We start from the raw sequence: 23,799 nt of genomic DNA on the forward strand, positions 1-23,799 counted from the left end.
CAAGCTAGTCACCTTTTCTAAAGTTAATTTGCCCAAATTGTTCTGTTCTGGCAGACTTGACTAATGCAGCATAACAATGAATTGAGGGAGTTTCTGATTCCCAAATAATTTTAAGAAGATCATACTTTAGGAGCCAAATAAGAAAAGGATCTCCCTCCTGCCTCAATTAATAATATTGAAAAGAGGTTCTGAGATTACAGGAAATACCTCTTTCAGTAGCTTAGTGGGAACAGGGTCTAGCATTCATGTTGTTGCTTTTGATGCTTTAATACATTTTGTTAGCTCTTCCTAACCTATAACAGTGAAGGATTGATGTCGCTCGTTGGGAATACTATGAGACACAATCTTCTGAGGTGCTGTGGCAGACGGTTGCACAAAACCACAGTTACTACTGTGCTGTGAGAGAATATCTGGTTCAGATCTGACAGAAAATCTGCAAATTCTCTAAGGAAGTCTGTGTAGAGTCATGGGGGTCTGTATACAGTAGCAAGAGCAAAAGACGACAGAGATTTTTTATTTATATCGGACATTGTCACATTATGCACTATCAATTGAAAAGAATGTAACTTGTATCCTGACATTTGAGTAACACCTAGAACATCACTTTAAATTGTAGCAGCACCTCCTCGATCCTTCAGGCGAGGCTCATGTTTATAACAATAACCTGGGGGAGTAGACTCATTTAAACTAATTTATTCATCTGATTTAAGCCAGATTTCTGTCAAACAGAGTGCATCCAAACTATTATCTGTTATAATTTAATTTACAGTTAGTGTTTTGGATTAAATAGATCTAATGTTTCAATTTTTATTGTTTTCTAGTTTGACGTTAAAAAATAAATAAATAAATACAAATAAAAAAATCTAAATAAGCACTTTAAAGTTATAAAAATAACCGAAATCAGAATATAGACAAACCATATATTATAGTAACTGTCTATTTATTGACAATATCTTATGTATTAATGTAATTGTCTTTTCATCTGTCCTAATCATTTATATAAACCATGAATTTATAGCTATCAAACAACACAAAACCCCATTAATATAATATAACACGTTTGGTCTTAAATGTAATTAAGGTGCTAAATGTGATAACGTTTGATTCTATATGTAATAAAGGCCCTAAATGCAAACACTTTTGGTCCTAAATATAATTTAAGGGGTCTAAATGTATTGACTTATGGTTGTAAATGTTATAAACACCCTTAATAAAATAACTACTGGTTCTAAATGCAATAAAGGCTCTAAATAATTTTGGTTCTAAGAGTTCTTGTGGTTCTAAATGAAACAAATTTTGGTCCTCTGCAATAGATTGTCTAAATTGATTTGTATTTTTTAATTGATCTAAAAATAAATGTATTTTTATTTTTAGATTTATTTTGTTTAAAATATATTTAAGCGTTTCGTTTTCTTGTTTCGTTGTCTCTAATCTCAAATGGTCAGTTTACACATTTTATAGAATCATATTAGTGATGTAAAGAATGCTAAAGTACTTTTGTGTAAAAACAAATCTGGAGGTTTGCCAAGTGTAATTTAGAGTATATAAACCAGCTGCAACATCAATCTCTTTCTATAAACAAAAACATGTAACATCCCTTCTTCTCCACAGACAATAAAAGCCTTTAATTATTATAATGAACTTTTAAAAATTATTTTAAACCCCTCATTTTGTTTGAAACTGGTTAATGCGTGTGTTATTTTAATGTAAATTCGTTGGATCAGTTATTCTAAAGGACATTCAATATAATAATAATAGCCTACACAGTGGCATTTTCTTTTTTATAATAAATACACTGTATATTTGTTTATTTTATTTTTTATTAAAATACATAAAACACATCACTTTAAACATGAAACTTAATTTATTATAAATATTTTAAACATTTATTTTCAGTTTGCATTCTGAAAGCAGTTAGTGATGCAAAATCATGTAAATAAATAACGCCAATTTGCCCGTAAATATGATGTTCGAAGGCAAGTAATGTTAATTCCCAAGAGGAAGTACCTCAGTAGATGGGTGCAGAGTATATGATGTGTATAATTATATTAATATATAATTAAAATAAAGTATTAGACTAAAAGTACACCTGCAAATCTATTTTCTTTCTCTTTACATCATTATAACTCTCCTAAAATGTACCTCAAACATTCCCTTCTGAAGGGACTTTGTTCCCTTCTCACTCGAAGCGCTCGCGCTTGTTAAAGAGTGGCGTGCTGTCATAGCAACCATGTTACGTTCCGTTTCCGTTTGTCCTACGAAGGCCGTCTCGTTTAAACGAGACTTGTTTAAAGGAGGACGCTCAGTATAGTGCAGCCTTCAAAGGACGCGTCCTACCTAGCATGCATCCTTCCAAACGAGACACAGCCTATGTAAACTGCTAGCTAAAAGATTGGAGATTAAAATGATACCAAGTTTGCCTCATTTTAAATAAACAGTAAAAACAGAGATGAAAATTGACTCATGTGAATTTTTACTTTTGTTACTTTAAAATGAACATTTGGCGATATCTTCCAAAGTTTTGTGAATTTTTCCGCAATTTTTTTTATCTACACTGTTGATATGGCAACAAGTAAACAAATGACGTTTCGTCTTACCAACATGTGTGGAAATGTTTAAACCAAGTGTGTTACAACTAGCCCACGCTCTGCTCTAGTTAATGCTTTTCTGTCTATTTTCTCATTCTTGTGGGGCCACATATAATAATGGGAATGTAGTTTTGTCGCTTCATTAACCAGCTAAATGAGTCTTATTTTCTTACATGTTTTATCGTTGTTCTTCATTAACAGTACAAAAAAATGCATACAGACTAAATTGCAAATGGTGCCAATAAAGCACGAAAACGGACGAGAGCTGTTCTTTCATGTTTTTTACATGTGTCAAGAATAAACTGCACAAGTTTGAGAATGAATTTCGTTATTTTAATTTTAAGATGCATTTTTGGCGATCTGTTTGAAATAGGATGACGCTAAGGGCTGCTGAAACGGCTGGTTTTCAAGGGAATAAGTGTACATTTGGGGGGAAAAAAAGAAAATGCATGAACGTACAACAGGGACACAGATATGAGCAGCATGCACACTAGAAGCTCAGTTACAGGTCTGCACTAAAATAACTCAGAATTCCGCTCTAAACATAATTTCTGGGAAAATTAAGAGAAACTGTGCGCCGGTTTTTAGCGGTTGTCTTTCTCGTCTTTTACTTTTTTTGCGCTGTATTATCATTCAGTAACACACAGATGTAATGATTAATGTACTGCCTTTTTACTGCATCCGACAACAGGAGTTGTAATGTATTCATGCAAAACTATCAGCGCAAAGTGAGAAATATCAAAGGATTTCACCTAAACTTTATACTAAACGCCTGCTACTTCTGTATTTTGGACAATTATGAAAGTAGAAGTCAGAAATGATTGTTTACATTGCACACATTTCATAAAACACTTTTTATTACTGTAAATGTGATTAAATGCCTACATTTAAAATCACAATTCTGCTTTCCATTTGCTGAATTATGGTTCTTGTTGCTGTTGATGATCAAAATATGAACTGTTAAAGCAGCAATAATGATAAATTATACTATTAGTATTAAATACTGAGTAAATAATCATCATGAATTTTATTAAATTCATTCATCTGCTCAACAAAATCACACAGTTATGTCGTTTGGAGGTAAACCTTTGTTAGCGTCTCCCTTAATGAATAAAATCTATTGTGAGCAACATGACAGTTCATCACGACTGCCACTAGGGGGAGAAATACGACAGTCGTACGCGAATGTCTGAGACAATGAAAAGGCGGCTAAAGACTCTCTCCTCGAAATCTGAACACAAGTGTTCAAAAGAGACGGCCAGGTGTAACGGTGATGTCTCGCTTGTACATTTGTGATCGGATCTGCCAAAACTCATCTTAATACAGTCTGGACGAGACTATTCTCACCAGCATGACGGAAGACCGGACTGAGTGTTGTGGAGCATGGAAAACCTTTCTTCCCTCTTTGTGAGAACTCTCAAAGTCAGGAGTTCCAGGTGTCAAAGGTTAGAGTTTATTTATTTATTTTCCCCTTTTTCACCCAATTTGGAATGCCCAATTCCCAGTGCGCTTTTAAGTCCTCGTGGCCGTGTAGTGATTCGCCTCTGACCTCTTTTTAATGGTGGAAACCTGGCTTTTAATCCAAGAAAAAAATAACATTTTAAATTAATTTATCATGAAAGTATCATTGTCTCTGCTACAGCTGAGTGCACAGTGTGTTTCTTACAGCATAAGCACTTTGTTACCTCATATGCCCTCTCCTGGGTCACACAAAGTCCACACTTCTAGTAACCTCATATGCCCTCTCCTGGGTCACACAGAGTCTAGGCTATTCTATATTAGTACTTTTCTACATTTGATATATAAAAATCTACTATATGAGTCGCAGGATGCCGACTGCAAGTCGTGTAGTGTACACTTGGATATACTAACCTAATAAAATTGATTACCAGGTTTACCGGCATTACGTCGTCAGGTTGTAATACTGGACAGAACTTCATACAGATAATACACCTTATTCATGGTAGCGCCATCTTTGATTTTTAATGGGAATGATAACGATGCTGTGAGGGATAGACTTACAGTCTCTTCAATGGCATGCACGGTATAAAGCTGTAAAAAGCTCCTAGATCACATCTGATTTTCCACAACTCATGTTGTCTGTAGTTTTTTGTCTACTGAATGTTCTTGGAAATATGTTTTTCAATGTTTTGTCCGTGGAACAATCGTCATTGAACAGCCTCGTTGTCATTCCCGTCAAAAATCAAAGATGGCGCTACTGTGAATAAGGTGTATTATCTGTGTAAAGCTCTGTCCAGTATTACAACCTGACGACGTAGTGCCGGTAAACCTGGTAATCGATTTTATTACACTAAAATCGTGTAGAATAGAGATTTTATCATACTTAAATCACTTTAATGAGTATAATGTTTAGGTCTTGTGGCTATACTTCTGAAACAATGTGTATTTTAAAGTTTTTGGACTGGCCCCTTTAACTTCTATTGTAAATACTTTACTGTAACCACGATATTTGCTGCTTTTTTTTTTATTTTATTTTTTTATCTAGGGACGAGTTGAAATTTTCTGTGTTAATTAACACTATGCTAGAAATGCTGTTGATAGATCTTAAATTGTTTTGAACCCAGAACATTCCTTTAATGATACAATATTATTACTATAATAATAGTAATAATACTATTTAGAAGGCAATTCTGCCTTCTAAACTAATATATATATATATAGATAGATAGATAGATAGATATATTTTACGCACAATTTGTGAGTAATTTGAAGTGCTGCTCAATTAGTTTTACACCGGTAGAGGGCAGACTTTAGTAACAGATCAAAGGACTGTTGGTTTTAACACACATTTAGTGAATGTTGATCAAATTAAATTTTGCTCTCAAATATCAACTGACAGAATGAAAGTGGAACACAAAAAGCAGCTGTGCCAAAAGAGTATTTCCACACCCAGATATTAGATCACTTACCTTTCAAATAGAGCTAAATTTACCATTTCAACAGTAGATATAGAAATGATGTTTTAGTGGCCCTCCCACCAGGAAATGCATCAGTTTAGGGATGATGATATCTTTGCCTCTGATATTAAAATGATTCAGACAGCAGTTGAACCAACAGTCTTGAGAGACATACACAATTCATACCAAAAGAACATGGATGCTGAAGAGTTGGAAAACATTTTCTTATTAGTGCTGGTCACTCTTCTCAGCATTGTTCAGAATGGTAAGACATTTTAAAAGATATATTTTCATATTTAATTTGTATAGCTCAAGGATGTATATGCAAATGGTTTCTGAATACATTATGGTGTTTGTAAAATTTGCTCATATTTTATGGTACATACACTACTGGTCAAAAGTTTTGAAACACTTATTCTTTATTACAATTATTTTTTTCTTTTTTCTTTTTTTCTTTTTTTTTCACATTTTAGAATAATAGTAAAGTCATCAAAACTATGGAATAACAAATGGAACTATGGGAATTATGTTATGACTAAACAAAATCCAAAATAAATCAAAACTGTGTTATATTTTAGCATCTTCAAAGTAGTCACCCTTTGCCTAGAATTTGCAGACATGTACTCTTGACATTTTCTCAACCAACTTCTTGAGGTATCACCCTGGGATGCTTTTTAAACAGTATTGAAGGAGTTCCCATCTATGTTGGGCACTTATTGGCTGCTTTTCTTTATTATTTGGTCCAAGTCATCAATTTCAAAAAATTTTTTATTTTTTTTTTATTAAATATTAGTTTATAATTAAATAAATTAATATTGTGGCACAATTATATTTTTGTCTACAAAACTAATTTCAAAAATTTAAGCATACACCTTCAGATCAAATGATTTTTAAGATCATGAGAAACATTTCAGTCAAGTGTTTCAAGACTTTTAACTCTTGACAAGTGTATACATGCAAATACATTAAACTCAGTATATTTTAACTTTCATTGTCTGATATATTGACTTCTCCTTTAGTATTCTTTGCACTGAAGGTTGAGAAAGAGTGTAAAGGCCATAATTCAAAACAACATTCTGCAGATTTTGAGCGTTTGTCATGTGCCAAGTGAGTAACTCTGTTCCTTTCTGATTTTCACTGATAGAATTAATCATTTAACACTGATTTCCAGTTCCAGAGTGGGTAAAAATAGTTTTAAGATGGCTGTTTTTAGAATCTGTTTCATAAAACGAACAGTATTGGCACAACTTCTTTTGCATAACATCAATTTTCCTGTTGTGAGGAAACTAACTTCCTTAAAGCTTCATTTACATAATATTGACCAAATGATGTTGTAAGAGGGCAACACTGGTCTGTCTGCATATGGAAAGCCTAGATAAAGTCATTTCTTTTTCTGAAAAATGTCAAATTAAGTATTAGGTTTACATTTGTGAAAATGAACTCATTTTAAGGAAAGGATGTGTATTTCCATGTAGTTCTTCACAACAATAATTTTAAAAAAAAACACTTACAGCCAAACACAATCTTAATGTATGTACTGGCAGTGACTGTATTTATTGCAAAGTAAATTACATGATTTATCTGTTTATATTGCAGAGCAGATTGAGACCTCACAGTACATATGTGACATATCTAGACATATGTGTTGTTGACTAAAAGATTTCAGAGTAAAACCAAACCTAACTGATTATCAAATTACCACCAGTTGCATATCTAGAATGTTTGATTCTGGGTTTTCTCCTAGTTTATCTCAATCTTGATGCAACCACAAGCTGCAATTAACCACCATGAGAGAGGAAGTTACACTTCTTTCACAATAGATTTTAAAGCTACAGGAAAGGAAGAACATGCAATGGCTCTTTAGAACAGACAGGGTCTGCTAAAATTATATTTCAGCTAAATGAATGCAGTTAAAATAAATACTTTATGAAAATGTATTGTAATGACCTTCTTTGTTAAATTGTGTGTATATTTATTATCTTGTCATAACTGTGTTTCTCAAATTAGTCGAAACTGCATGGATACTTACCCCACATTCCTGGCAGTACTGTGGTGCGCTGGTATCTGCCTCAGTCAAGGTACACCACGATTCAGTTGATATCAACAAGACAATAACATTGGGACACTTTTTGGTTGTCAAACTTAGTGGAGCATGTCAATAGTTAATGTGATCAACTACCCCATGTGTGAACTTGAGGGGAACTGACTTCATACATCCACAAAAAATGACCTTGGAGCTGGTTGGTCAAAACTAATTGCAAAAATGGCTAAGAAATGTGAAGTTAGTTCTGAGAAAAGGCCTAACATTGTTATTTGCAGATGGTTTGATATAATGTTATCTGATGCAATGGATGTCATTTCTGCGACACTAGCGTTTTCAAAACAGTTTTCTGAATAAGCCCCTCATCTGCAGTTGTTCAAACAGTCAGATAGTCCCGCCCCCAGCTCACGGCATTAGCTGAGTAATGATATTGGGGCGGGTCTAAGGAGGTTGCTCAAAACAAACACAGGAATTTTTATAGCGCCACATAGACAGTGTTTACAGTTGTAGAGAAAATCAACATATGAATGGCTTACTGACCTTTGTCTCCACATATTAAACTGTGCTAGGAGAAAGTATTTTAACACTGAAAAAGTTTACAAACTTCAGCTTTAAGTGTCCAGAAATGATCAAATACCTTTTTGGGCCACTGTTTATTAGGTGCTATGTAAGTTAACTCTTTGCTTTCATACCTTTTGTTGAGAAAAGAGAATGATATGCTTCTGTGACACCACTTAGACACACAAAGATTTTTAGAAACAAAAGGTTCCCTGATATTTTATCTTAATGTTTATTACAGTCTAGTGGGAAGGTAACACATCAAAGAAAATCCCCCGTTTTGTATCTTTAGTGGAATGCTTTGCATTTCCCAGCTAATAATGTATGTTATGAACCATATGCAAATGTTTGCCTACGTTGCTCCAGTCGATATTTGAATAGCTTTGAAATAGTAAACAGAGTTCCTAAGCAACTGAAGCATATATAATGTGAGTCAGCCTCAGTAAACATACCTCTGAATCAGTTATGAAAATGAATCGATACTTATCTAAATGCTAGAGGTAGTGTAATTTCCTGAACGTCAGCTGAACCTCACAAAATCGTTTAGCAGGACAACTTCAAAAACAACACTTAAAAAAAATATATATATATATATATATAATGTAAAATCAAAACATTCTGTTACAGCTCCAGCTGCCTTTGCTGGTATTATTTATCTTGTGGTCCGACAGAAGTACTTTGTGGGCTACTTGGGGCAAAGTTGCCAGAGGTAAGATTTCTTAACACCAGAAAGTTTTTTGTTGTAATAATAATGCCAAAAGTCTGTTGAACCTCTGAGGACAATTTTACTGTGACAAATAAGCAGTTCCTTTCACCCAAAAATGAATATTCTGTCATCATTTGATCTTCCTCATGTTATTCCAAACCCATATGACTTTCTCTTCTCCATGGAACACAAAAGGAGATGTTAGGGATTTCCAGCCTCAGCCACTATTTACTTTAACTTTATGGACATACAATGTCCCTAACATTCTGCCAAATGTCTGTTTTTATTTGTGTATTTAATGGAGAGAAATAAAAAGGCCTATGAGTTTGGAACAACATAATAATAGTGAGTAAATGACAATTTTCTTTTTAGGTGAACCATCCCTTTAAGATAAAAAAGATTTGCATGCCACCAGCATTAGTTGTTGTTTAAAGTTAATCTCAATACTATCTGAAATATTATCCTCTGGATTATAGCAAATGTATGATATGGGCTGGGTATAGATAAACTCCCTTAAAGGAATAGTTCACCCAAAAACGAAAATTCTCTCATCATTTAATCACCTCATTCCATCCCAGATGAACACAAACAAAGATTTTTAGAAGAATATCTCAGCTTTGTAAGGCCATACAATGCAAATGAATGGTGATCAGGCCTTTGAAGCTCCAAAAAGGAGATAAGTCAGCATAAAAGTAATCCATATGACTCCAGTGGTTTAACCAGTGCCTTCTGAAGTGATCCAGTTGGTTTTGGGTGATAACAGACCAAAATATAACTCCTTTTACACTTTACATCTTGCCATTGCAGTCTCTAGGCACAATCATGTTTTCAAGGTTGAAAACACTTCCTAGCAATTGATGTATGCTCAGAGTGCTAGATTGCACTATTGTAAGTGTAATCAAGCTTGAAATCATGATCGACAAGGAGACTGCTGTCAAGATATAAAGTAAAAAAGGAGTTATATTTTGGTCTTTTCTCACCCAAAACCAACTGGATCGCCAGAGAAGACTGATTAAACCACTGGAGTCATACGGATTTCTTTTATGCTGACTTTAGAGCAGATAAGTCCTGGTCATCATTCACTTGCATTGTATGGACCTACAAAGCTAAGAAATTATTTAAAAAAAATCTTCTTTGTGTTCATACGCATCTGGGATGGCATGAGGGTGAGTAAATGATGAGACAATTTTCATTTTTGGGTAAACTAACCCTTTACCTCTGCATATTGCTTAAAAAACACTGAAATCTTCTGCTACTTACATAACTATGTTCTTGTGTCTCACACCTCTTACAAGTTCATTTACAAAATGTTGTACAAAACCAGCCTTATTTCACACTAAGCTGATGTTAAGAGATGTTTTCCTTGTTTCCAGCATTCCTGGCTTCCTGTTCGGGAAACGTATCCTCTTCTTCCTGTCACTCATGTGTATTGTGGGAATCATAAATTACCTGCTGCTCAATTACGGTGGCAGTGACTACAAAGACTATGTTCAGACTATCACCAAAGCAGCATCAACCCTCCTGCTCTTGCCCTGAGCTGTGCTACACACATGTGATTCCCCTTGAGATAAAATATTGAAGTGCTCTATGTGAAGACATTGGTCTTCGGTTTATGGTTTGTCGGTTAGTCTGAGAATGTGGCAAGAAAATTGTGATGTGTTCTCAGTGATTATAACAAACGCGTTTACTTGCAAAATTATATGTACATGTTAAATTCCTTTACAACGAATATCAGAGGAAACAAAAAGGTTATTACTATTAACTATTCCATGTGTAAAAAGGTATTTGAAGAAATGTTTTAAAGGAATGAATGGAGCACATTTGCATAGAATGACCGATGGGGAAAGCCTTAAAGGGATAGTTCACTCAAAAAAGAAAATTCTGTCATCATTCATTCACCTTCATGTGTTCCAAACCAGTATGACTTTCTTCCATGGAACAAATAGAAAAGATGTTAGGCAGAAAGTTAGTCTCAGTCACCATTCACTTTCATTGTATGGAAAAAAGATGCAATAAAAGTGAATGGTGACTGAGACTGCTCATTCTGCCTGTCATCTCCTTGTGTGCTTCATGGAAGAAAGTCCTACAGATCTGGAATAACATGAGTGTGAGTAAATGATGACAGAATTTTCATGTTTCTGCAAACATCGCTTAAATTGTTTTAAATAGTATTGTAACTCCTGTAAGTTGTTATTATTAGTTAATAATGAGGTTTTACAAAATTTACTCTTTTGCTCCTGCAGAATTATAATTAAGACAAATTCTTATTATCTCACAGCTTTATGATCTTTTGTATTATTGCTAGATTTGGCGAAAGATGAAATAATTTTTTTGCAGTAAAACATTGTTTTAAGTGAGTGTTTCCCAACCTTGTTTGTCTTATCTATACACCACAGGCTTATATGATAATGGATATAATTTACAGTACTTATCATTATCATTCATATTATTTTTAGAGATGTGCACAAGTAACTGATTAACCAACTCGTTCAGCTTTAAAAATCTGAGTAGAAAAAAACACTACTCAAATATTGCAATTTAATTTTCCTTTGTGCTTTTGCCTGCTATGAGCAACATTAAAACTGCTTCTCTCATCTAAATCTTGCCATTAGTTCTCCCAAAAAGAAAACTCTGCCATTACTTAAAGTGACTGTATCGATTCAGAATACTTGGAAAGCATGTGTGTGTGTGTTTTTTTTTTTTAATCAATATCTTGTTTATGCATAGTGCTCATTTTTTCATAAGAAAAACAGGTTCAAAAGTATTTATACAGTGCATCCGGAAAGTATTCACAGCGCTTCACTTTTTCCACATTTTGTTATGTTACAGCCTTATTCCAAAATTTATTAAATTCATTATTTTCCACAGAATTCTACAAACAATACCCCATAATGACAACGTGAAAGAAGTTTCTTTGAAATCTTTGAAAATTTATTAAAAAGAAAAAAGAAAAAAAAAATCACATGTACATAAGTATTCACAGCCTTTGCCATGACACTCAAAATTGAGCTCAGGTGCATCCTGTTTCCACTGATCATCCTTGAGATGTTTCTACAACTTGATTGGAGTCCACCTGTGGTAAATTCAGTTGATTGGACATGATTTGGAAAGGCACACACCTGTCTATATAAGGTCCCACAGTTAACAGTGCATGTCAGAGCACAAACTAAGCCATGAAGTCCAAGGAATTGTCTGTAGACCTCCGAGACAGGATTGTATCAAGGCACAGATCTGGGGAAAGGTACAGAACAATTTCTGCAGCATTGAAGGTCCTAATGAGCACAGTGGCCTCCATCATCCGTAAATGGAAGAAGTTTGAAACCACCAGGACTCTTCCTAGAGCTGACCCCCTGGCCAAACTGAGCGATCAGGGGTGAAGGGCCTTAGTCAGGGAGGTGACCAAGAACCCAATGGTCACTCTCACAGAGCTACAGCGTTTCTCTGTGGAGAGAGGAGAACCTTCCAGAAGAACAACCATCTCTGCAGCACTCCACCAATCAGGCCTGAATGGTAGAGTGGCCAGACGGAAGCCACTCCTCAGTCAAAAGGTGCATGACAGCCCACCTGGAGGACTCTCAGACCATGAGAAACAAAATTCTCTGGTCTGATGAAACAAAGATTTAACAATTTGGCCTGAATAGCAAGCGTCATGTCTGGAGAAAACCGGGTACCGCTCATCACCTGGCCAATACCATCCCTACAGTGAAGCATGGTGGTGGCAGCATCATGCTGTGGGGATGTTTTTCAGCGGCAGGAACTGGGAGACTAGTCAGGATCGAGGGAAAGATGAATGCAGCAATGTACAGTGATATCCTTGATGAAAACCTGCTCCAGAGCGCTCTGGACCTCAGACTGGGGCGAAGGTTCATCTTCCATCAGGACAACGACCCTAAGCACACAGCCAAGATAACTAAGGAGTGGCTACGGGACAACTCTGTGAATGTCCTTGAGTGGCCCAGCCAGAGCCCAGACTTGAACCCGATTGAACATCTCTGGAGAGATCTGAAAATGGCTGTGCACCGACGCTCCCCATCCAACCTGATGGAGCTTGAGAGGTCCTGCAAAGAAGAATGGGAGAAACTGCCCAAAAATAGGTGTGCCAAGCTTGTAGCATCATACTCAAATAGACTTGAGGCTGTAATTGGTGTCAAAAGGTGCTTCAACAAAGTATTGAGCAAAGGCTGTGAATACTTATGTACGTGTGTTTTTATTTTATTTATTTTTTAATAAATTTGCAAAGATTTCAAAAACTTCTTTCACGTTGTCATTATAGGGTATTGTTTGTAGAATTTTGAGGAACATAATAAATTAATCAATTTTGGAATAAGGCTGTAACATAACAAAATGTGGAAAAAGTGAAGTGCTGTGAATACTTTCCGGATGCACTGTGTGTATATATATATATACTCTTCCTAGAGCTGGCCGCCCAAACCAATCTATATATTGTACCACTGTATATACACATACACTACCGGTCAATAGTTTTGAAACACTTGACTGAAATGTTTCTCATGATCTTAAAAATCTTTTGATCTGAAGGCATATGCTTAAATGTTTAAAATTAGTTTTCTAGACAAAAATATAATTGTGCCACCATATTAATGTATTTCATTATAAAACAAAAATGTAATTTTTTTTTTTTAAATGGATGACTTGAACCAAATAATAAAGAAAGGCAGCCAATAAGTGCCCAACATAGATGGGAACTCCTTCAATACTGTTTAAAAAGCATCCCAGGGTGATACCTCAAGAAGTTGGTTGAGAAAATGTCAAGAGTACATGTCTGCAAATTCTAGGCAAAGTAGTCACCCTTTGCCTAGAATTTGCAGACATGTACTCTTGACATTTTCTCAACCAACTTCTTGAGGTATCACCCTGGGATGCTTTTTAAACAGTATTGAAGGAGTTCCCATCTATGTAGGGCACTTATTGGCTGCTTTTCTTAATCCATTCGGTCCATCCATTTCAAAAACTTTTTTTTTTAAATAAAATTTTTGTTTTGTAAATAAATATATTAATATGTTGGCACAATTATATTTTTGTCTACAAAACTAATTTCAAAGATTTAAGCATACGCCTTCAGATCAAAAGATTTTTAAGATCATGAGAAACATTTCAGGCAAGTGAGACCAAACTTTTGAACGGTAGCGTGCGTGCGTACGTACATACGTACATTCAGTATATAAAATACTAGACATGGTGGAACTAATGAAACAGAAAACAGAATGCAGGCGTCTCGAAAAATGTTTTTGAAAGTTCTTGAGCGTGTATTTACATGCACACTAATACACTGCTAACTAATAAAAATCAGCCAATTAAAAAATCCGACAACGCAAGAAAATCACGTTTACATTGAATTAGAAATCTTCGTGTTATTTATTTTTTTTAATGTTAAAACAAAGCCATGTGCACAACACTTGCGCACACTGGATAAACCAGCAGGAACACATGTAGAAGTGTTTACATGCAACACGAAATCAAGGTAATGTATGACCTTACTAATAATAAAGGAAAACCGTTTAAAGCATTTACATCACCACAAACACTGTCTGCTTATCAAGCATAATCGGTGCAAGATTGTGCATGTAAACGCACTCAGACTGTGGGTGACAGACTAACCAGGTAGCAAATACTGTATATTCTGCTACGAGTGTCATCTGCACACATTTATAAAACTTGCACTTAGCCTATTACAAACATTTTGTTTTAAAAAGGAAATGAAAACAATCATTAATCACAATTTGTTATTTAAATGTATTAATTGTAAAGGTTTAACAAAGAAAAAAAAAAAATCACTTGTTAAAATACCCCCTGGGTACACCCTGTTTGGGTATCACTTTTTAATGTGCCAAGACATTCAATTAGTTAAAAGCTCTGTTGCTTTCAGGATCTGTGGTCCTCAGTTCCACAAATTGACAGTTTTCAGTAGATATATCGCATAGTAATTTGGCTCTTGACATCATCTTCCATGGTAAGAGATCTACAAAATGAGATTTCAGGTCATATGGTCAACGTTCATTGTGTTTAATGTTTACATGCATGTCCTTTTGTTTACAATATTCAAACACATTTATAATATTATTGTTCAACAAGTAAGAAAGGGCTGCTTAATCATTTAAACACACCTTGAACTGTCGCTTGCTGAAGCCAAACCAGTGGGGAAAGTCGAAGAGGGCGTCAGAACGATACTTGATGGTGAAATGCATGTCTCTCCAGGAGGGTTTCACCTTTTCTCCATCAACAACTATTTGAAAGTTCTCACCAACCCATCCCTGTAGTGCAGTGCTAAAATCAACCTTTAAATGGGGGGGAAAAAATAAAACAAAAAACAAGGTGTTGATGATTCAATTTTTAACTAGTTATAAAAAGGAAGAAAATTTGCAAAGACAATTACATTTATAATTTGAAAAAAAAAAAAAAAGAGCTTTCAATACTGCAGTACACCACAGGTCAACTCACATCTACTGTATAACTCTCTCCAGCCACCGATGAAATGGTCATGTCTAAGCCTCTCTCCGTCTCCCATCTGATCATTGGATGATTGCCGTTGATCACCACCACATAGTACCCAAGAGCTATACAATAACAAATATGGTTCTCAAATACGCAACTGTGTCAAAGTTTAATGATACCTTTGCTGTTGACATTATGACATATACAGTATTTCCTGGTTGGACACCACTTTGTCATTTTTACCACCAGAAGCTTTTTGTTAAAGGGATATTTCACCCAAAAATGAAAATTCTCAACCTCATGTCATCTCAGATGTGTATACATTTTTCCTGCAGACAAACAAAGATTTTTATAAGAATATTTCAGCTCTGTAAGTCCATACAATGCCTGTGAATGCTGACCAAAACTTTGAAGCATCAAAAGCACATAAAGGCAGCAAAAAAGTAATCCATATGACTCCAGTCGCTAAATCCATGTCTTCAGAAGCGATATGATAAGTGTGGGCTAAGAAACAGATTCATATTTAAGTCTTTTTTTCCACATTCCACTTTCACTTCCACATTTTTCTTTTGTTTTTGGCAATTCACATTCTTTGTGCATATCACCACCTTCTAGGCAGGGAAGAGAATTTATAATAAAAAAGTACTTAAATATTTATCTGTTTCTCACCCACACTTATCATATCGCTTCTGAAGACATGGATTTAACCACTGGAGTCTTATGGATTACTTTTATGCTGCTTTTATGTGGTTTTTGGACCTTCAAAGTTCTGGCCACCATTCACTTGCATAGTTGGACATACAGAGCTGAAATATTGTTCTGAAAAATCTTCATTTGTGTTCTGCAGAAGAAAGAAACTTATACACATCTGGGATGAGGGTGAGTAAATCATGAGAGAATTTTCATTTTTGGGTGAACTATCCCTTTAATGTCACTGAGACCATACTGTATATATGACTTTTTCAAGTCTTGAGTGTCATAATGAAGGAATTCTGAGCTTGTATGTGATACCAAGTGTTTGGGGGTGTACAGTTGCTACTATGGTTATACACTGCATTCAGAAAGCATTCAAACCCCTTCATTTTTTAAAAAATTTTTTTTTTTGCACATTTTGTTATGTTGCAGCCTTATGCTAAAATACCTTAAATAAAAAAATATTCACATCAATCTACACTCCATACCCCATAATGACAAAGCAAAAAATGTTGCAAATTTTGATAACTTTGCAAATTTATTAAAAAGAAAAAACTGAAATATCGCATTGACATAAGTATTTAGACCCTCAAATAAGTACTTAATTGAAGCACCTTTGGCAGCGATTACAGCATCAAGTCTTTTTGGGTATGATGCGACAAGCTTTGCACACCTGGATTTGGGGATTTTCTGCCATTCTTCTCTGCAGATCCTCTCAAGCTCTGTCAGGTTGGATGGGGAATGTTGGTGGACAGCCATTTTCAGGTCTCTCCAGAGATGTTCAATTGGGTTCAAGTCCAGGCTCTGGCTGGGTCACTCAAGGACATTCACAGAGTTGTCCCTAAGCTACACTTGCGTTGTCTTGGCTGTGTGCTTAGGGTCATTGTCCTGTTGGAAGGTGAACCTTCGGCCCAGTCTGAGGTCCTGAGCACTCTGGACCAGGTTTTCATTAAGGATATCTCTGTATTTGCTGCGTTCAGCTTTCCTTCAACCCTGACCAGTCCCCCAGTTCCTGCTGCTGAAAAACACCACCACCATGCTTCACCGTTGGGATGGTATTGCACAGGTGATGAGCGATGCCTGGTTTCCTCCAGACATGACACTTGGAATTGAGGCCAAACCGTTCAATCTTCGTTTCATCAGACCAGAGAATCTTGCTTCTCACAGTCTGAGAGTCCTTTAGGTGTCTTCCGTCTGACCACTCTGCCATAAAGCCCAGATCGGTGGTGTGTTGCTGTGACGGCTGTCCTTCTGCAAGTTTCTGCCATCTCCACACATGATCTCTGGAGCTCAACTAGAGTGACCATCGGGATCTTGGTCACCTCTCTTACCAAGGCCCTTCTCCCCCGTTTGCTCAGTTTGGCCAGGCGGCCAGCTCTAGGAAAAGTCCTGGTTGTTCCAAACCTCCAAAACTCCAATCAAAGTTTAGAAACATCTCAAAGATGAAATGGGATGCACCTGAGCTTAATTTCAAATGTGATAGCAAAGGTTCTGAATACTTATGTCAATGTGATATTTCAGTTTTTTCTTTTTAATAAATTTGCAAAGTTATCAAAAATCGTTTTTTGGGGGAGTCCATGGACGCCATGCAAGAAGCAGACGTGTGAGACACGAGCTCTGTGAACTTTGCTAGTTTTTTAATTATTTTCATGTTATAATCCGGTGAGATTCGATACACCCAGTTACATACTTGCTCTTTGAGATAAACATGGCAAAGAAGTCAAAATCCTCAGACTCTGGAGACATTAAAAGACACTTACGTGTTCAAGCTGAGGCCTCTGATGGGCCTGCGGACCGGGGACTCGATTTGGACGGCACGTCACTAAATAAAATTCAGCGTCAACTGTCCAACATCTCGGTACTGCTGACGAAGGTTGTTGCTGACTTGGAGGATCTCGCTGTAATACATCGATCGATTACGGCGATGGAAACAAAATTGTCTGAGTTGGTTACAAGAGTGACAGAAGTTGAAAGATGTATCGATTATCTTGAGTCATCGGAAAGGGAATTATCCACTAATCCGCCGCGTCCAAAACAGATTTGGAATTAATTTCGGAAAAACTGGAATATTTCGAAAATATGAGCCGAAGGAATAACATATGAATTGTTGGAATTCCTGAGCATGAAGAGGGCAGATATATGGTGAAATTCCTAGATGAGCTCTTCCCGAGTCTGCCTGACATAACAGGTCATAAACTGGAAATCAATCGAGCAAGCTCACAGAGTCCCGGCTCGCAGAACTGCTGAGGGAGACAGGCCCGATCGATTCTGGTCAAATTTCTGAAATCATCCGATAAAGATCTCGTGTTGCGCCAGGCGAGGAGCAAAGGAAAGCTTTCTTGGAGGAATCACAATGTTTTCTTGTTCCCAGACTTTGCGAATTTGACAAGAGAGAAATGCGATCGGTTCAAGGAATGTAAGAAACTCTTACACCAACAGAAGATCACTTTTGCACTGATGTTCCCGGCCAAACTGAGAATAGAAATGAAGAATGGTCGCAAAGTATTTACATGTCCAAAACAGGCACTCTCCTTCATAAACACATTAGAGTAAGCCATTTGATGTTTCTTATATTAATGGACTGACTCGCAGTTCAGGGACTCTATTATCTGAGGAAGCTGGGTGCCATTTTTGTTTCTTTTTGCGCTGGCTCCGCCTAGCAGCTGGAGTTTGTTTTGTGGCATGACTCCAAGAAACTTTTGCATTGACGGAAGATCGTTTTTTACACTGAAGTTCCTGGCCAGACTGAGAATGGACACTATGGATGACTGCAAAATATCTACATGCTCACATAAAGGACGTCTTTTATAAAGTTGACGGGCTGAGTAAGTTATGGTGTATTTTTCTTTCTTTTTTCTTTTCTTTTTTTTGCGTGCGGCCTCCGAGTTAGTATGGCTCTTGATCATCCGAGGAACTGGGAGTTGGAAGGGAATATTAAAAGTGCAGAGGCAGAGCTGAAGCACAGAATGTTGTCTGATGGCCTCAGAGAATTGACTCGATTGAAATACAGATATAAAACTATTTTGTCGCGGAAAGTGGAGTTTTGGTTATTCAAGACAGTCATATTTTGAGTCGGGGGACAAAGCAGGGAAGATTTTGGCTAGATATATTAAGCAGAGAGGGTCTTTTTCTACCATTCCCTCAGTGAAATCTGCTGATGGTGAAATTTTTACCTCGGCCACTGACATTAATAATGCTTTTAAAGAGTTCTATCTTGATCTTTATAGTTCTACACCTTTGTCTACTGATGAAGATATTAGAAACTTTGTGGAACCATTAGATCTCCCTAAACTGACGGTTGAGCAAAAAAATTATCTTGATTCTGAGATAACCTTGGAGGAACTTGACGAGGTAATTAAGGCATTACCTACAGGCAAAGCTCCGGGGCCAGATGGTTTTGCTGCTGAATTTTTTAGATCTTATGCTACAGAACTGGCTCCACTTTTGTTAGAAGTTTATACTGAATCATTAAAGAATGGGGAGCTTCCGCCAACCATGACACAAGCACGGATCAGTCTGATTCTTAAAAAAGACAAAGATCCAAGTGTGTGTAAAAGTTACCGTCCACTTTCCCTGATCCAGCTAGATGTAAAAATGTTGTCCAAAATTTTGGCTAATCGTTTAAGTAAGGTTATGACATCTCTAATACATATAGATCAGGTGGGGTTTATTAGGGGCCGCAGCTCTTCTGATAACATTAGGCGTTTCATTAATATCCTGTGGTCAGTAGCGAATGATCCTGACCCTGTAGCAGCGGTACAAACAAATGGCTTAATTTCAGATTATTTTACTCTGAATAGGGGCACTCGGCAGGGTTGCCCTCTTTCCCCATTATTGTTCTGTCTTGCCCTGGAACCATTAGCAGCTGCGATAAGAAAGGAGGATGATTTTCCAGGGGTGGTGGCGGGAGGTGTGGCGCATAAGCTTCTGCTTTATGCAGATGATATTTTATTATTCGTCTCCGACCCCACTAGATCTATGCCTTGCCTCCACAGAATTATTAATTCCTTTTCCAAGTTCTCTGGATACAAAGTTAACTGGTCTAAATCCGAAGCTTTAGCTCTGACTGCGTACTGCCCAGTAACAGCCTTTCAGCCGGGTGCCTTTCAGTGGCCCAAACAGGGCATTAAGTATTTGGCTATTTTATTCCCAGCAAATTTGTCTGATTTAGTTAGAGTTAATTTTGACCCTTTAATTAAAAAGTTGTGGACAGATGAGCTTCATTACATTTATCGATGATTGGGAAGATTAATGTTAAAATGAACTGCATTCCAAAATTCAACTACCTGCCACAGTCACTCCCTATAGATGTCCCCCTCTCATATTTTAAGCAATTTGATAGAATTGCGAAGTCATTCATTTGGAATGGTAAACGTCCCAGACTACATTCCAACAAATTACATAGGCCGACTGACAAAGGTAGGTTAGGCTTACCCAAGATTTTGTTTTATTATTATGTGTTCGGTCTCAGGCATTTGGCTCATTGGACGCTTCCACCTGAGAGAGCCCCTCCCTGGTTTTCTATTGAACAGGAAGTCCAATAGATCTCAGTTTTATAGGTATTTACAGCTGCGCCACATGCTCTGTACTATTTTTGGGAGTAGCACACACCCCCCTAAAGCGGCAGATGCTTTGGGAGAGGTGATTACTGCTTTTGGAAAAGGTCATGAGGCATCAGTGTATTACTCCCTGCTGGTTCGGAGTCTGGGGGATGGAGCTTTAGCTTCTATCAAGAGATTATGGGAAAAAGATTTGAATTTGGTATTGGAGGATGAAGTGTGGACTAGGATTCTAAAAATCCTAGTAATAGAGGGGATTAATTATTGATTCTGTTTGTATATGTTCTTGCTTTTATGTGTTAATATAGGAATCAATAAAAAATATTATTGTTAAAAAAAAAAAAATAATTTAAAAAAAAATTTGTGCCACTATATGTTCATTGAAGATAGGATGAACAACTTAAAGTGAAAGGTAAAAATGTAAGTACGGAAATGAATATTGATCTAACTGAGACTCATATGTGTAAATGAAAAAAAAAAATCTGTTTTTTGCTTTGTCATTATGGGGTATGGAGTGTAGATTGATGTGAGAAAAATAATAATTTAAAGCATTTTAGCTTTAGGCTGCAACAAAACAAAATGTGAAAAAAATGAAGGGGTCTGAATACTTTCTGAATGCACTGTATATGGGTAATTTATATGTTAAGCAGTGATAGCAGTGCACTGCATTGTGGTATGCTTAATCAAAATTTTTAAACAACATTTTTCTTTTTCTTGTATAATTATTATTATGCTTTTTTTTTATTAGACTACATGGAATATTTGTTTTGGAATATTTTTTTAGCCCATAAATAAATAAATAAATAATTGAAAAAAAGTGTATTTAAAATTATGATGAATGTTGTTTACCAGTCACAGCACTGCAATATACACTCTCCCATACACATACATTTTAAACTAAAGTCTTGATGTAAAAAAAAAAAGTCACTGATATGTTATTTTAACTCCCTGGATAAATTATGTCCAGTAGACTAGATTTTATATAACGAGGAAACAAAATAAGAAGTAAAACAAAGAAGAGGATACGTTTAAAAGTGTATTTCCCTGGAAACTGAGCTAAGCAAATAAATCCGTAGGAGTTCAATTAAAAAATGAAAGACAGTCCTACCTGGACCATTTATGGATTTGTTGTCTTTGAACTTTGTGGTTGTGTGAGTGCATGCAGACACTAGTATGTATATTCTTCTTGAGGTCAGTCGTCTCCTCAAGTCTGTGTACTCTCCCAAAGTACGTACTGTGACTTTCCTAAAAAAGGACCATTAAGCGTTACAAAGGCACGTTGTACCAAAATATGGATGTTTATTTACACATATAAAAAACATCTAAATGGATTTACCTTCCTGGTGAATTACAGAACATGACTTTTCCTTTGCTGGACTGAAATTCGTCGATAAACACGCAAGAACTCTCTTGATCCCACTTCACGATTCTGCAACCCGCACAATGTGCAACGCTGAATCCTTGAGGAGGGGCGTTCAGAAACATCTCTACCTCGATAACATCCATAACAAACTGCGAGCTGTTGTTTTGTGGCATGTTTTAATTCGTCCTTTTTTAAATCTGGTGTGGAAAGATCCCAAGCGTTCATCCAGCTCGCGAGTGGACCTCTGCTGTGGCTGGAAGGCGTGGAGCGTTAAATCTGCGTATCAAAGCCAATTTAACTGAGTCATAGTTCAACTGAATGTCTTGTTTGTATCACCAGTACTGTTAGAGAATGGGGTTAACAGGCCATGGCGTCCTCATAGAATAGTAAACAAACCTTTAATTCAGGGTATTTATTTCCTATTAGTCACTTTAAACAGCAGGTCAGCTTACTACGGTGGCCGTGAATTGCAAAACAAACCAACAAATGATAAAACACAATGGCAAATCCGAAAAACAAAAGAACAAATCCTGAAACACAACAGCAAGACAGAACACACAACGACAAGTCAGTCGAAACGTAAAGGGTAGGAACCATAGCTTCTCTGACTGACTGTGTGGATGGTATCCAGCTCTTTCTTCAAGACTGGTTCACTGCCCACTTGTGCAATTATTCCAAAATCCATGCCAAAAGCTCACTGTTAAACTGATTAATTTGGAGTGGTTTCACGTGGTAAAACAGGACACTTTAGAACACAGAGAGCAAAAACAGCTAGTGGGATAAAGTTATTTTCATGTATGATATCAACCATAATACTCCAGTGGTTTAATCCATGTCTTCTGAAGCGATCAGTTTTGGGTGAGAATAGACCAAACTATAAATCATTTTTAACTATAAATCTTGACATCTGCAGTCTCCTTGGCGATCATAATTTCAAGCTCCAGTACACTTCCTAGTGCCATCTAGCACTCTGCACATGTGTTGAGCACTAGTAAGTACAGTATAATCAAGCTTGAAATCATGATCGTGCCTAGAGGCTGCAATGGGAAGATGTACCGTGAAAAAGGAGTTATATTTTGGTCTGTTCTCACCTAAAACCGATTGGATCGCTTCAGAAAACATTAAGCCACTGCAGTCTGATGGATTACTTTTATGTTGCCTTTATGTGCTTTATGGAGCTTCAAAAGTTTGGTCACCATTCACTTGCATTATATGAACATACAGAGCTGAGATATTCTTCTAAATATCTTCATTTGTGTTCAGCTGAAGAAAGTGAGAGACATCTGGGATGGCATGAGGGTGAGTAAATGAGAGAATGTTAATTTTTGGTTGAATTATTACTTTAACCTTAAATTTTGCATAATTTGTAGCAACACTCAAAAGTGCATATTTTATTTAATTTCTTTCTTCAGATTGCCATCCTCTAAACTATTAAGTCTTGGGATTACATTTATATTAATTCAAATTTAACCCAAACCCTTTAAACCAGTTTACTAGGGCAAAGCACACAGTTTATCTCAGCAAAGGCTTCAGCTTTGGACAACCTCAGTTTCTTTTCCGATTAATAATTGCTGAATCACTACGCACTAGTTATATGCAGATATTTGTAACTTATCTTTAATTCATGAACAGTGCACAGATCAAAATATAATCCTACCAGCCCAGAAGCAGTTTGATGAACTATGTACAAATGCGTAGATCTGTTTTTTATGAGTACTTGGACCTTGGTCCACCTTAAACTATTTACAATTTCTTTATTCATGCTTTCACAGAAAAAGTGTTCAGCACTAATTCAATAAGTGATCTTACCTTGCAAGTTAAATAAAAGTACCATCATTACACGCCACACACCAAAATATTTTCTAAAATAATCTGCAGATGTAAAAAATCAAAGTCAAATGCAAACAAGTAACAGAGAAG

General features: G+C 36.3%; 2 protein-coding genes across 2 annotated transcripts; one reads left to right on the top strand and one right to left on the bottom strand.

Moving 5' to 3' along the window:
- Positions 1 to 5,613: 5,613 nt before the first annotated feature.
- Positions 5,614 to 11,405, top strand: LOC127433677 (arachidonate 5-lipoxygenase-activating protein-like). The gene is made up of 5 exons (XM_051685769.1): positions 5,614 to 5,771; positions 6,526 to 6,613; positions 7,514 to 7,584; positions 8,733 to 8,814; positions 10,185 to 11,405. The coding sequence occupies exons 1-5, from the start codon at positions 5,639 to 5,641 to the stop codon at positions 10,345 to 10,347; spliced, it is 537 nt and encodes a 178-aa protein (XP_051541729.1). The 5' UTR covers positions 5,614 to 5,638; the 3' UTR covers positions 10,348 to 11,405.
- Positions 11,406 to 13,614: 2,209 nt separating this feature from the next.
- LOC127433676 (mesenteric estrogen-dependent adipogenesis protein-like) lies at positions 13,615 to 22,388 on the bottom strand. Its single transcript, XM_051685768.1, has 5 exons — positions 21,853 to 22,388; positions 21,625 to 21,761; positions 15,271 to 15,386; positions 14,937 to 15,107; positions 13,615 to 14,791 (listed from the first exon to the last, which is right to left on the bottom strand). The coding sequence occupies exons 1-5, from the start codon at positions 22,050 to 22,052 to the stop codon at positions 14,771 to 14,773; spliced, it is 645 nt and encodes a 214-aa protein (XP_051541728.1). The 5' UTR covers positions 22,053 to 22,388; the 3' UTR covers positions 13,615 to 14,770.
- Positions 22,389 to 23,799: the final 1,411 nt, after the last annotated feature.

Source organism: Myxocyprinus asiaticus, chromosome 43, assembly GCF_019703515.2.
Source record: "Myxocyprinus asiaticus isolate MX2 ecotype Aquarium Trade chromosome 43, UBuf_Myxa_2, whole genome shotgun sequence".
Classification (NCBI taxonomy): domain Eukaryota; kingdom Metazoa; phylum Chordata; class Actinopteri; order Cypriniformes; family Catostomidae; genus Myxocyprinus; species Myxocyprinus asiaticus.